The sequence below is a fragment of the Brassica oleracea genome, chromosome C2 (genome assembly GCF_000695525.1).
Source record: "Brassica oleracea var. oleracea cultivar TO1000 chromosome C2, BOL, whole genome shotgun sequence".
NCBI classification, from domain to species: Eukaryota; Viridiplantae; Streptophyta; class Magnoliopsida; order Brassicales; family Brassicaceae; genus Brassica; species Brassica oleracea.
In genome coordinates, this window is record NC_027749.1 from 856,134 (window position 1) to 870,457 (window position 14,324).

Genomic DNA, 14,324 nt, shown 5'->3' on the forward strand with positions numbered 1-14,324 from the left:
ATAAAACATTATAATTTTTGGAAAGACTTTTTAAATATGGTATGCTAATAAATTTTACATAAAATAAATTTTATGTATAAATATTATTTTAGTAAGAATTTTAATATATTAGTAACTAATATATCATATATCACCATTACAATAATATATATATATATATATATATAACATTAATAAACAAATAAACTAAATATAAGTACATTGTAAAAAAATTCACGTTAACTTATATATCCATTTTTTATAAATAAATAAATATATTTATATATATATATATATATATATATACATATATTAAAATTAATTGTAAATGTGCTTTAAAATACAAAACTAAAGCAATATTAATCAAATAAAAATTTATTGATAATTAATGTTTAAATTTTTTTTTAGCATTTATTGGTTTATTTAGGGTTTCCCCAAAAAAAACGAAAAGAATGCACACAGATCCGTTCCGTTGAAAATATGTCAGCACCCTTGATATTTTCCTTTTTTAAAAAACAAAAAATTGAGATCCAAGAGAGATATAAAAACATGCCCTCATAGATATCTCAGCAAGCTGCAGCCTAGCTCTCTCATCCGTCCGTGGAGAAAAGCATTCAAAGCAAGATCTAACCCCTAGCTAGAAGGAAGGTCTCTCCAATTCTCATCGTCATCTCCGCAGAACCATGGGCGAAGACGATACCATCGGTTTTGAGTCCTGTAAGATCTCTCTCCATCTAAAATTGTTTTGTTAGATTTCATCTGATTCGATTATAGGGGAAGTAATGGTTTATTTTTTCTAATTTTTTCGTAAATTCGTTTGTGTGTAGTGAAGCAGACGCTCGTGTACTGGAACATGGATGACTACCCAATCCCTGTAGATACTACAGATGAGCTTGATCCTGTTTTCGGTGATATCTTAAAAGCTCTTGATGTAATGGGCTTTCGTGATGGGCATATAGACGTGTTTCTGTATGATGAGCAAATCAACAGGGAGGGGGCTCTAGTCGACTGGACTTTACCCGAAAGTAAATTCCTCACTCTCCTTTGCTCGTCATCGTTTCTATTTTAAATTATATTTATAATATATAGACGTGTATCTGTATTCTGAGCAAATCAACTGCGAGGCCATAGTAACTAATGACTTCTTAGGCCAAGGTCACACCACTCTCTCTCTCCTTTGCTCGCCCGTCGTCGTTTCTATTTTAAATTATTATATCTAATCGGATTTCTTTCTCTGTTTGTAGGCGAGTATTATTGTGCTTTTGGTTACAAAGTGCTCGATATCACTTTGTATATGATTCGTCACGCATCGTGTATTGGACCAGGACCAGCGAATTATTTTGTAATTGCAAAACCAAAAAGGGAGTTACATAGGGTTCTGCACTGTTTGCAATCAAGGCGTCACAATGTTCTTCTAGTAAAGCCGCCGCCCCCTGATGAAGAATTTCTCTTTAGTGTAGCCTCTCTACTTGAGAATGCTCGATTTTTAGGTGGAGGAAAGCCTAGATTCAAAGAATTATATGCTTCTCATGCGTCTGAGTATGATATCTCCTTTGAAAAGTATGTAGAGATCAAAGAAGATGTCTCCAAGATGGTAGATTTCTCCGGTAAGACCCCAAATTGTTTCTAGATTTTTCTATTTTTTGAAAATTTATTATAAAATGGTATTTTATTTAACCTCTCTTTATTGCATGTATGTATGGCTCAGAGCGTATCCCAACCGTCAGAGGGCCTAGGACAGCCGTCTTCTGGGATGCCGTGGATTACCCTTTCCCTCCTTCTTCCACTCCTGATGAGATCTACCACTCTATCTCATCAGCTCTTGTTGAAAGGTATTTTAGTGATAATATTACTATCTGGGCCTATCTTGATGATGATGATGATGACAAGAAAGGGTCTGCCTTACTGGGTGGTGACAAGACGTGGACTTCCAGAATCTACTTTCTTCCCGGAGGTGTGATCATTTCCCCCTCTCTTTTTTTTTTCCCGTCTTTATATGTTACTCTCACTTGCATTTTATTTGATTTTTTTTTTTTTCCTTTTTCCAGGGGATAAAGCCTCGAGACGTATCAGAATGTTAAATGACATGTTTTTATTGGCAAGGGACTCTCCTCAGTGCAGTAGTTATGACGCTAGTTTGGTCCTGTTCGCAGATCAGTTCATAGGTGCCGCCTACTACATCAATATGCTTCAAAGATTGGATGACATTCGTTACCATATTCTCTTAGTCACTCCGACTCTGGACATCAACAAACCCGAAACCCCTCAATGGCCTGGATTGCTTATAGATAGAGGCGCAGCCACTTTTGCTCTTGAAACTTGCAAAATCTCTGAAGAACCTCCTAGCCCCAAAAAGCATGAAGCCCTTGCCGCCGCTGAAGAAGAAGAAACACGTAAGACGCTTCAAATGATATGAGTGCCATGAGTGACTTCTTTGATCCACTTCGTTTTTACAAGTGTGTTTTTGCTTAACTTTTAGTTAATTGGCATATATTCAATTGTGTAAGTTTTTGTGTAGAATCTCAGCTTGATAATGCACAACTTTTAGGTGGAGGCATGAGGAGGATTACGAATGCATGTTTGGACAGGGATTTCAAATCTTTTTAGGGTTTCCCGAGAAAAAAAAGGAAAAGCATGCTACTTCGGTTGAAAATATGTCAACACCCTTGATATTTTCCTTTCTAAAAACATGCCCTCTCTCATCCGTAATGAATTAAGGATATTTTCTTAAATAGAAAAGGAAATCCAAGTTTTGAAATTTTTATAAATATGGATGTAATGGATTGTAAATTGTTCGTTCACATAATCCATATACAAATTCTAAACAGATATTTGTTTCAATAGCTTTTTGCTTTATTAAGTTTCTTTTGATTTTTTTTCAAAGTTAATATAACTTTGTTGTTCATTCACAAAAAAAACCTAACTCCTAACTTAGCTAGAACACCATGGGCGAAGACGAGGCCATCGATTTTGAGTCCTGTAAGATCTCTTTCCATCTCTTACCCCCTAAATTGTTTGTTAGATTTCATCTGATCGATTATAGCGAAATGATGTTCTTTTTTTTTTAATTTTCCGTAGTGAAGCAGACACTGGTGTTCTGGAACATAGATGACTACCCAATCCCTGTAGATGCTACCAATAATCTTGGTCCTATTTTTGGTGATATCTCAAAAGCTCTTCATCTAATGGGCTTTCGTGATGGGCATATGACTGTGTGGCTGTATTCTGAGCAACTGAACTACGACAGAAAAGAGGTGGGCGAGGCAGAAGTAATCTACCACTACTTACCCCAAAGTGAGTTTCCTCACAACAACACTCTCTTTTGCTCGTCATTTCTTTTTTTAATTACATATGTAATGATCTGAGTTCTTTTCTCTGTTTGATATATATAGGTATGTCTTATTCAGCTGCACTTTACAAAGTGCCGGCCATGACTTTGTATATGATTCAGTACGCATCAAATATTGGACCAGGACCTGTAAATCTTTTGGTAATCGCAAAACCAAAAAGGGAGTTACATAGGGTTCTGCAGTGTTTGAAATCGAGGCGTCACAATGTTCTTATAGTCGAGCCACCGCCGCCTGATGAAAAATTTCTCTTTAGTGTAGACTCTCTACTTGAGAATGCACGATTTTTAGGTGGAGGAAAGCCTAGATTCAAAGCTTTATTAAGTCATTATGCGCTTGAGTATGATACCTCCCAAGACTATTATGTAAAGATCAAAGAAGATGTCTCCAAGACGGTAGATTTCTCTGGTAAGTCATTGTTTGTTTTAGATTTCATCCATTCATAATAATATTATTACAAATGGTATTTATTTAACCTCTCTCTCTCTCTATCTATTGCATGGATGGCTCAGAGCGTATCCCAACCGTCAAAGGGGTTAGGACAGCCGTCTTCTGGGATGCCGTGGATTGCCCATTCCCTCTTTCTTCCACCCCTGATGAGATCTACCACTCTATCGCATCAGCTCTTGTGGCAAAGGGTTTTAGTGCTAGGATTAAAATCTGGGCCTATCTTGATGACGACAAGAAAGGGTCTTGGAGGGATGTGTTACTGGGTGACAAGACGTGGGCTTCCAGAATCTACTTCCTTCCCGGAGGTGAAATTTCCCCTCTTTTTCTTTATATATCTACTTTGTAATCTTTACCTCTCACTTCCGTTTGATAATAGTATTTATTTATTTATTTTTCCTTTTCTAGGGGATAAAGCCTCGAGACGTATCAGAATGCTAAATGACATGTATTTATGGGAAAGGGACTCTTCTAGGTCGACCAGGTCTTATGAAGCAAGTTTGGTCCTGTTCGCAGATCAGTTCAAAGATGACGCCTACTACGTCCACATGCTTCAAAAATTGTTGAATGACAGACGTTGCGATCTTGTCTTAGTCAATCCGACTCTGGACATCAACAAACCAGAAACCCCCGAATGGCCGGGATTGCTATTAGATAAAGGAGCATCCTGGTTTGCTGACGAAACAAGCGAAATCTCTGAAGAACCTAGCCCCCAAAAGCATGAAGCCGAAGAAGAAATACCTGAGAAGCTTCCAGTTATGAGTGACATGGATTATTGTCGTTTTGGGGATTAAACAAGCGAAAGCTCTGAAGATGAGGACATGAACAAACCAGAAAGCCGTGAATGGCCACCAGGATTGCTAATAGAGGGAGGATCAGGCGTGGAAAGCTCTGAGGAACCTTGTCCCGAAAAGCATAAAGCCGATGCCGCCGAAGAAGAAGAAACACCTGAGAAGCTTCCCGTGTATCGCTGGGATCCTATTACTCTGATGTACAAACTAAAAAGCCTTGGATGAACAGGCTGTGAAAGCTCTGAAGAACCTTGTCCCAAAAAGCGTGAAGCCGATGCGGCGGCCGAAGTAGAAACACCAGAAGCTTCAAATTATATGACAATGAGTGACTTCTTTGATCCACTTTATTTTTCCAAGCGTCTTTTTTTACTTCACTTTTAGTTAATTGGCATATATTCAATTGTGTAAGGTTAGCTATTTTACTCAACTGCCTATGTGCTGTTGGCTATAATATTGTTGAATGGAATATAGCTCTGTTTCTAAATCTATCGGACTAAGAATAGGATTTGATTGTTTTTTCTTATGATTCATGAAATTAGGGTAAATAAGATGTGATTCTTAGTTGTTTTCTGGTTTCAACAACTCATTATTCTTTGCTAAATCCATCTTCAGAAACTAGGATGTACGAGCTTTCTAGTGTGTGAGGAATTCTTTAACGTTAGGTTTCTGTACTAATTGTATTTCGTCATAATCCTCTTGTGTTTCATCAGGGATTCCCTTCTTGGGAAAAGGAAGCTAAAACTTTTTCAGCATATGAGTAACAAACTTGATTTAAAATTGTTGTCAACTCAGCCTTGTTTATTTTTTGCCTTGGCTGACTTGACCTAGTTTTACCCTTTTGTAGTTTACAAATTCATCTCATAATATATGAAATTCACATTTTGGTAAAAATAATAATAATAATAATAATAATCAACATTATAATGAGCCAGTTTCAAGGCTCCTCAGCGCGCTACGTCAACATTATAATGAGCCAGTTTCAAGGCTCCTCAGCGCGCCACGTCAGCATTTTGTGGGTCCCACCTTTAAAAAAAGTGAAAAAATGTCAAGCCCATAACTCGAACCCGGGTTATTAACATATAAACACCAACATTTATACCACTAAACTAAAGGATACTTTGTATGTTGATGGTTGAAACTAATATATATTTATGAAGGTCAGTTTAATAATGTCCCACAAATAAATAAAATGATTTACAAATCAAATCACGTTCTCTATTATTTGTTGATTGATTTGTGAGCTTATTTTTTAAACTCGCTAGCCCATCTATTACATCAGCTTATACATTTGATTAAAGCGTCTATCTTAATAAACCATAAAACTGGTCCTAAAAAGCCTGCAAGTCGTCAGCTCTTCGTCTTCGACTGAGACCTATGGTTTTCCCAATCATGCGCCTCCCCTCCAATACACAGACGCTACTGTCTAAACTTCTCCAATCAAATCCATGGAACTCTTAGTCTCTTTCTATCTCTTCATCTCCCCCTCTTTACGCACACCATCAAAAACGCTAGCGTCTCATAACTGATACGAACGGCTTCGCTATATATAGGTCATGTTAGATCCAGGAGTCCAACCTCTCATATCTACGAACACTTTTTGTTTCAATTGTTGAGCATGTCTGTCTCTGATGCTATTGCCGTCCTCCCCACCACCTTCAACGCTCTCCGCATTTGTCGGTCTTCTCAAGTTTGTTGTTGGCCGTCTCCTCAGCTACTGGGATCCCCGTAACATCAATAAAAATTGTGAATTTAAAATTGTTGTCAACTCAGCCTTGTTTATTTTTTGCCTTGGCTGACTTGACCTAGTCTTACCCTTTTGTAGTTTACAAACTCTTCTCATAATATATGAAATTCACATTTTGGTAAAAAAAATAATAAATAATAATAATAATAATAGTAATAATAATGTTCTTGTGTCCTGAACGATATTAGGTGGAAAGGGTTTAAAAGTCGGTACAAACCAGTGGATTGGATTCGGATCGGAGCTTGTGTCCTCGACGATATTAGGTGGAAAGGATTCAAAAGGGTTTAAAACAAGGTAATAATCTTGTTCATTCAGTTTGCCATTTTCTCTTGAGCAAGTGACAACTTTTGATTTCTGTATTCTAATGTACACAGGAAAGGATATTGGAAGAGCATAGGAAAATGTTGCACAACAGCACAAGGTATAGTGAAACGGGACCAGAAAAGGAGAAAGAGAATCTCGAAGCTGCTGGAATAGAATCTAAACAATTTACATAACTTTACATGTATTTGACCACATTGGAAAAAAATATATTTAATTGTAGAAAATAGCTTTTGGTATAATGTTAAACGAAGGATTTTTGAATTATAATTAGTTTAATTTTTTTTGTTATTTTATATTGAGGTTATAATAGGTATTATTTAATCATATTAAAAAACAAGAACAATACTTAAGTCTAAAACTGAAACAGATGGAGTAATTATTAACGTGATTAATTTGTATTAAATTCTTTTATAAATAAATTAAATAATTGTATTTTTTTGAAAACACAGGTTAATTTCCAAATTTAATATTATTATGCCCTTTCAGTTTCAACTAATGTTCGTATTTTTATATAAATATATTCTTGTCTTCTTGTTATATAGTCGTATTCATGTTTGGAATGAAGACATTATTAAGATTAGCTAATACAAAATGCATATTAAAAACGAGGAAAGTGATTTGAATCCTTAAAATTGGAATCAAAGAGTATGTGTCTTTTTCTCCCCGTGTTTCGTTTCTGACATTGCCACATTTGTTGGAATCTCTGGCAACTTAATTATTTTTATTTTATTCTGATTCCACATGACCTGTAATCAAATTAATTCAGTTGTTTTGCTAGATCGGGAAATTAATATTTTTGATCATGATAACCAACCGTTCTCCTGCAGTGAACTCCAGCATTTTTTGGGGGTCAGTTACCGTTTCTGGACTCCGTATATTAATAAGCTAACAGAGTTTGACTACATTTGATTTTGTGAACCAAAATATTATTGCGGTTTCTTACGCTTTTTATTTTCGCTCGTAAATATTAGTTTTAAAACATCTTATACATCTTAAAAAAACATCTTATTCATCTTAAACTTTTTTCTCATTCATCTTAAACTAATTATCTAATAAAATGTAGTTCACTAAAATATTAAATATTTATGGCTTCATATCAAAAAAATTCAAGTTGTCTTGGAAATTAGAGAACATAAAATATGCGGACTCAGATGTGAAATACGAATCATTACTCTGGATATGACTTATTATATGCTTGTTTTCGCAGCAAATTCTGGACTAGGACGTGTAAATGTAGCGGTAATCACAAAACCAAAAAAAGGAGTTACATAAGGTTCTGCAGTAGTGTTTGAAATCGAGGAATCACAAAGTTATCGTAATAGAGCCGCCTTATGAAGAATGAATCTTATGTGTACAATCTTTGCTTGATAATGCACAACCTTTAGGTGGAGAAAGGCCTAGAAGCAATGATATAGATTCTGATTATGAGGAGGATTACGAATATGCATGTTTGGACAGGGGATTTCAAAACATTTTTAGGGTTTCCAAAAAAAAGGAAAATAATGCACAGATCCGTTGGTTGAATATGTGTGCAACACCCTTGATATTTTCCTTTTTATTTGAGATCCAAAGGGCTAAAAACATGCCCTCTCTCATCAGTAATGAATTAAGGACATTTTCTTAAATAAAAAAGGAAATCAGAGTTTTGAAACTATTATAAATATGGGTGCAATGGATTGTAAATTACTCATTCACATAATCCATATACAAATTCTAAACAGATATTTGTTTATTTTATTCAGAGTTTTGAAACAGCGTTTTGCATTCTGAAGTTTTTTTTTTAATTTTTTCAAAGTTAATTCGACTTTGTTGTTCATTCACAACAAACCCTAACTTAGCGAGAAAAAGTCTTCAATTCTCATACCCATCTCTCCGTAGAACCGAACCATGGGCGAAGACGAGACCATCGATTTTGAGTCGTGTAAGATCTCTCTCCATCTCTTACCCCTAAATTATTTTGTTGGATTTCAATTGATCGATTATAGCAAAATAATGGTTTTTATTTTAATTTTCCGTAGTGAAGCATACACTGGTGTTCTGGAACATGGATGATTACCCAATCCCTGTTGATACTACGGATGATCTTGGTCCTGTTTTTGGTGATATCTCAAAAGCTCTTGATCTAATGGGTTTTCGTCTCGGTTTTATGGACGTGAGATTGTACTCTGAGCAACACAACTACGACAAAAAATTGGCCGATATAATCCGCCCATCCTTACCCAAATGTAAGCTCCTCACAACAACACTCTTGTCTTTTGCTTGTCTTTTCTATTTTAATCATTATTATGTAATCGGAGTTGTTTCTCTCTTGTTTATTAGGTGGTGGTACTTATTCGGGTTGTGTTTACAAAGTGCCGGATATCACTTTGCATATGATTCGTCACGCATTATACATGGGACCAGGACCAGTGAATTTTTTTGTAATCGCAAAACCACAAAGGGAGTTATTCAGGGTTCTGCAGTGTTTGAAATTGAGGCGTCACAATGTTCTTCTAGTAAAGCCACCGCCGCCTGATGAAGAATGTCTCTTTAGTGTTGACTCTCTGCTTAATACTGCACGACTTTTAGGTGGAGGAAAGCCTAGATACAACCCTTTACAACGTTATACGGATGAGTTTGATAGCTCTCTAGAAAAGTATATAGAGATCAAAGAAGATCTCTCCAAGACGGTAGATTTCTCCGGTAAGACCCCAAATTGTTTTTAGATTTTTCTATCTTTGAAAATTTATTATAAAATGGTATTTTATTTAACCTCTCTTTATTGCATGTATGTATGGCTCAGAGCGTATCCCAACCGTGAAAGGGCCTAGGACAGCCGTCTTCTGGGACGCCGTGGATTGCCCTTTCCCTCCTTCTTCCACCCCTGATGAGATCTACCACTCTATCTCATCAGCTCTTGTGGAAAGGGAGTTTAGTGATAACATTACAATCTGGGCCTATCTTGATGATGACGACAAGAAAGGGTCTGCCTTACTGGGTGATAGGACGTGGGCTTCCAGAATCTACTTTCTTCCCGGAGGTGATCATTTCCCCCTCTTTTTTCTTTATATCTATCTATCTATCTATCTCACTTCCATTGATAAATATTTATATTATTTTCCAGGGGATAAAGCCTCTAGACGTATCAGAATGTTAAATGACATTAATTTATGGATGAGGGACTCTCCGCAGATGTCCACGAGTTATGAAGCCAGTTTGGTCCTATTCTCAGACCAGTTCAAAGATGACGACGTCTACTACAGAGATATGCTTCAACGATTGGGTAACATGCGTTACTATGTTCTCTTAGTCACTCCCGCGCTGGACATCAACAAACCAGAAACCCCTGAATGGCCTGGATTGCTTATAGATAGAGGCGCATACTTTTTTGATGAAGTAAAAATCCAAATCTATCAAGGACCCGATGCTGCGGCGGCCGAAGAAGAAACACCTCCGATTATGAGTGACATGGATTACAGTCTTCTCTCCCCTTTTGGTGATCAAACAAGCGACAGCTCTGAAGATGAAGACAGTCCATTCTGGCCACCTCGGACTGATGACATGCTAGATGGAGGACAAAGCTCTGCCGAAAAAGAAACACCCGTCTATCGCTGGGATCCTTTTACTCTCATGTACAAACTTGAAAGCCTATTTCCCAAAGAGCATGAAGCCGATACTGCGGCCGAAGAAGAAACACCCAAGAAACTTGCCACGCATGGCATTTGTCGCTTGGATCCTACAAGCTTTGAATGGCCAGGATTAGGCTGTGAAAGCTATGAAGAACCTTGTCCCAAAAAGCATAAGGCTGAAGAAAACGCCTGAGAAGCTTGCCATGTATCGAAATTTTCTCTTGGAACCTATGACTCCCGACATGAACAAACTAGAAAGCCCTGAATGGCCAGGATGGTGGCAAATAGATGGAGGAGTATGTTCTGCCCATTTGATGATAAAAACAATGTCATGTTTTTTCTTAGAGCAGAAGAGAAACAAAAGAAGTTAGCATGTCCTTGCTTAGGTCTTAGTCTCCTTGTTATATGTCATGTCCCTGTAATAATGTGGTTTTAAGAGACAATTCATTTTCACCCTTATGGTAAGATGAATTTTTTTTTTCATTGTGGTTAAAGTGATCGGATGATTGTTATGGTAATGGAGGAACCAAATGAGTGTTTTTAGGTGATACTATACTTTATCCTTGGGTCACGTTGTGGTCACAATTTGACTGTATAAGAATCATTTGGTTAATGGAAAAGTTGACTTTGAACTAAGAAAAAAAAAAGTTAGCAAATGCTGTAGGAAGATTTTTTTAAGTTCTTTTAGCAAATCACTTGGTTAATGGAAAATTTGATTTTGGGTCAAATTTGAAGCTTATTTAGGGCCAAAGAGTTATTAGTATGTTTTAACAAATATGTCAAATGAATTCTCGTTGAACTTCTTTATTATGACAAAAACACAACAAACACTTGGACATAATTTTCTACAAATAGGTTTCAAATTTACAGTTTGAAGTGCAAGGGAAAAAAAGTTTAGAATGCTCCTGTGCGTAGAGACTGGCTAGTAAAAAGGGACAAGGTACGACTACGACATTTTACTGCTGTCGTCTGATTGGGTACTCCATATACTACATATTAAATTATAATTTAAAATAAAAGTTACTACATATTAAATTATAATTTAAAATAAATAAACTTTTATGTAACTTTTTGAAAAGAAGTAATTAAGATTGTGCTTCTGAGAATGATAGTTTTAATAAAGTTGATTCTAGTTATTTCATTTTGTTAAAAAACATGAACATCTGCAATAAAAATGAAAATTAACAAAAATAAATATTTGTTACGGTATATTACTAAAGAAACCATTTTAAAAAAATTTAAATTAATAAGTGATTTAAATGACTTATTGTATAAATGTTTTTATACTAGAAAATAACAAAACAAAAAATATTTAGTAGTATATTATTCTAAGCTGATCAAACCATCCATTACATTATTTTGATTTGGAACTAGAAGTCCATGTGAGTGTTTAATAATCCAAGACCCGCGCAAATGCGCGGGATGAATGTTATATATAGAACAAATTTTTATCTATTATTATTTATTTGTATTCATTTACGTATTATGTATATAATTAAATTAGAATACATCCATAAATAAAAAAAAATACATTTTGTTTATTTACGATACTTTTTTGGTAAATAAATCAAAACAATCATTTTATTTATTTTATATGGTATATAACTAAATTTCAATGACATGGATATATATATATATATAATATTTTAATATAGATATTTATTATTGAGAATTCATATTCATATGATAAACACAAAATTTCTAGGGAGAATTTGGTGTATATACAAAAGAAAGAAGGAAATGAAGAATATACCGTTGATTTTGACATAATGAAATCGATGACAATTAGCCCAATAAAGGCCCGGTTTTGCCCCTTTCCAGTACAAGTTCCCGGTTACCGCGAGCGAAGGGAGAGGACTGCTATGTTTCAGATGGAATAGTAATCTCCGCTGTGTTTGAAATGGTATATACATGTGTAGCTGATATTTTACAGAAGACACATTGCAGTTGTAAAAATCGCATACGGTATCACGGTATTCATGAAAAACATGTGGAAACTAGTTGATACAAGTATTCCATTTTCACCTAACCACATGCTAAAATTCGATGGTATGGAAATGAGTGGCCTGTAAACTATTTACCATCACATTATTACCAGAAGGCAACGTCACCAACGTATTTACCGCATACGTTGGCACAGTGATCAGTAAAAACGTGTGGATAATAAGTGGTGATGTTCTCAATATATGTGTATTCTATCTACTCCAACCTGTTAGTCTACCTCTGTAACAAAAGACACTGAAGAAGGTGAAAACAAAGAAGAAATTAATGCTTAACTGAAGAAGGTGAACACAAAGAAGAAGTTAATGCTTAACCGCATCGATCAGGTAATAGTTCTCTAATCATATGATAATAAATGTTGGGAAATGTATATGCTTATAACTTCATTCAACAGTATAACTACTGGTCCACATAATGGAATAGTATTTGTACAATCTGCTTGGCAGTTCCAACTCTTCCATTGCGAACCTAGCAAACGAAATAGCAAAGACTGTTACAACCTAATGGAATAGAACAACACTGATGTATTTATATAATGGAATAGAACAAACCATGACTGCTAAAAACATGATTAAAATCCGAGAGCAACACAAAATACAATTTGGAAATTGAGTACTAAACACCACGCATGAACAAATACGAAGGATTAACGGGAACAAACGGTTGCGATACACGTACATCAGGTAGACAATAAACCCCCAAAATCCGATACCTTAAAAACATATCATACCATATGACATAGAACAGTGAATACATGAAATAGAACAAAATCAAAAGACAAAAGCATTTACAAACAGCGAAACCTACCTTTGACATGTAATAGAAACAAAAGAGACTGACGATTACATAGTACAAAATGTAAGGAGTCAGTCAATTATACATAAAGGCCAGACATATATAAACCCCCAGAATCAGATCTACATGTCAACAGAACCGGATTCAGACATGCAATGAGGGGATAACCATAAACGAAAGGCGAAGCGCATGACCACAGAAAGAACTAACCTTTTCGAACTTCAAATCCTCGACGATTTTCTGGCTTGACGTTTCGGAAGAAGAAACCTTTTCGAAGTTTTCGAGCTTCAATCCGCCTTATACGCAAGCAATTACCGACGCCCTTCACCGACACCGGAATGATTGTCGACGACTTTCCCGGGAGTTGTGAGAGATGCCGTGAAATTAATCTTAGAGGAGAAGATAAGCGGAAGTTACTTCCCTTGTGTGAAAAATGAAAGGTCAGGGAAGTTACACGACGTAAAAACCCAATAAAATAAAAACAGGTTTATATATTTATTTAATTTTAATGCAGACGGTGGAATCGGTTAATCATGGGGGCAGAATTGCATTTATACATATTACACACGATGTATCCTACCAGATTAGGTCAAACAGTCATAAACTGAATTATAATTTTATTTTGTGATATACAATCCAATTTCTCAAATTTCTAATGTGCGATTTTTTGAATGCAAATTTCAAAATTAAAATATTAAGGTTTCAATACTTTTTCAGAAATTATCATATTTGAGTATTTTTCTAGGTTATATAGTTTAATTTTAAACTATATTAATATATAATATGAATGTTTAGTAAATGAGACTTCATATTCATACGATTTGTGATCATTTGTATCTTGTTATTATTAAAAAAAAAATTAAACCATTGATCACAAAATTTTAGTGTGAGACATTTAACGTTTTTAGTAATTTATAGTCGTTTTAAAATTTTAAAATATAACATATAATGTGGTTGTTTAATATCTTGTACTAATATAAAATTAAAAAAAATATTATCAAATATTTATATTGGGCTCTAGCTCTCACACATTCAAAGCACGATCTAGCCCTAACTTAGCGAGAAAAAGTTTCCAATTCTCATCGTGGAACCATGGGCGAAGGCAAGATCATCGATTTTCGTTCCTGTAAGATTTAGACTATTACCCGAAATTGTTTGTTAGATTTCATCTGATGGAGTAAATATTAATGGTTAATGGATCCGTTTTTGTTAAAGGGGATATGACAGACGTCTACTGGAACATGATGACTAACCAATCCCCGTTGGTGCAGATCTTGATTCTATTAGA

General features: G+C 35.3%; 1 protein-coding gene across 1 annotated transcript in view; it reads left to right on the forward strand.

The window, feature by feature from the left end:
• The window catches only part of LOC106323127, a 6,448-nt gene extending 4,053 nt beyond the window's left edge, over positions 1–2,395 (forward strand). Inside the window, exons 3-6 of the mRNA XM_013761293.1 lie at positions 1,092–1,134; positions 1,224–1,586; positions 1,688–1,933; positions 2,028–2,395. Of these exons, the coding sequence (XP_013616747.1) occupies positions 1,092–1,134; positions 1,224–1,586; positions 1,688–1,933; positions 2,028–2,395 (1,020 nt within the window). The remainder of the gene's footprint in view (positions 1–1,091; positions 1,135–1,223; positions 1,587–1,687; positions 1,934–2,027) is intronic.
• Positions 2,396–14,324: the final 11,929 nt, after the last annotated feature.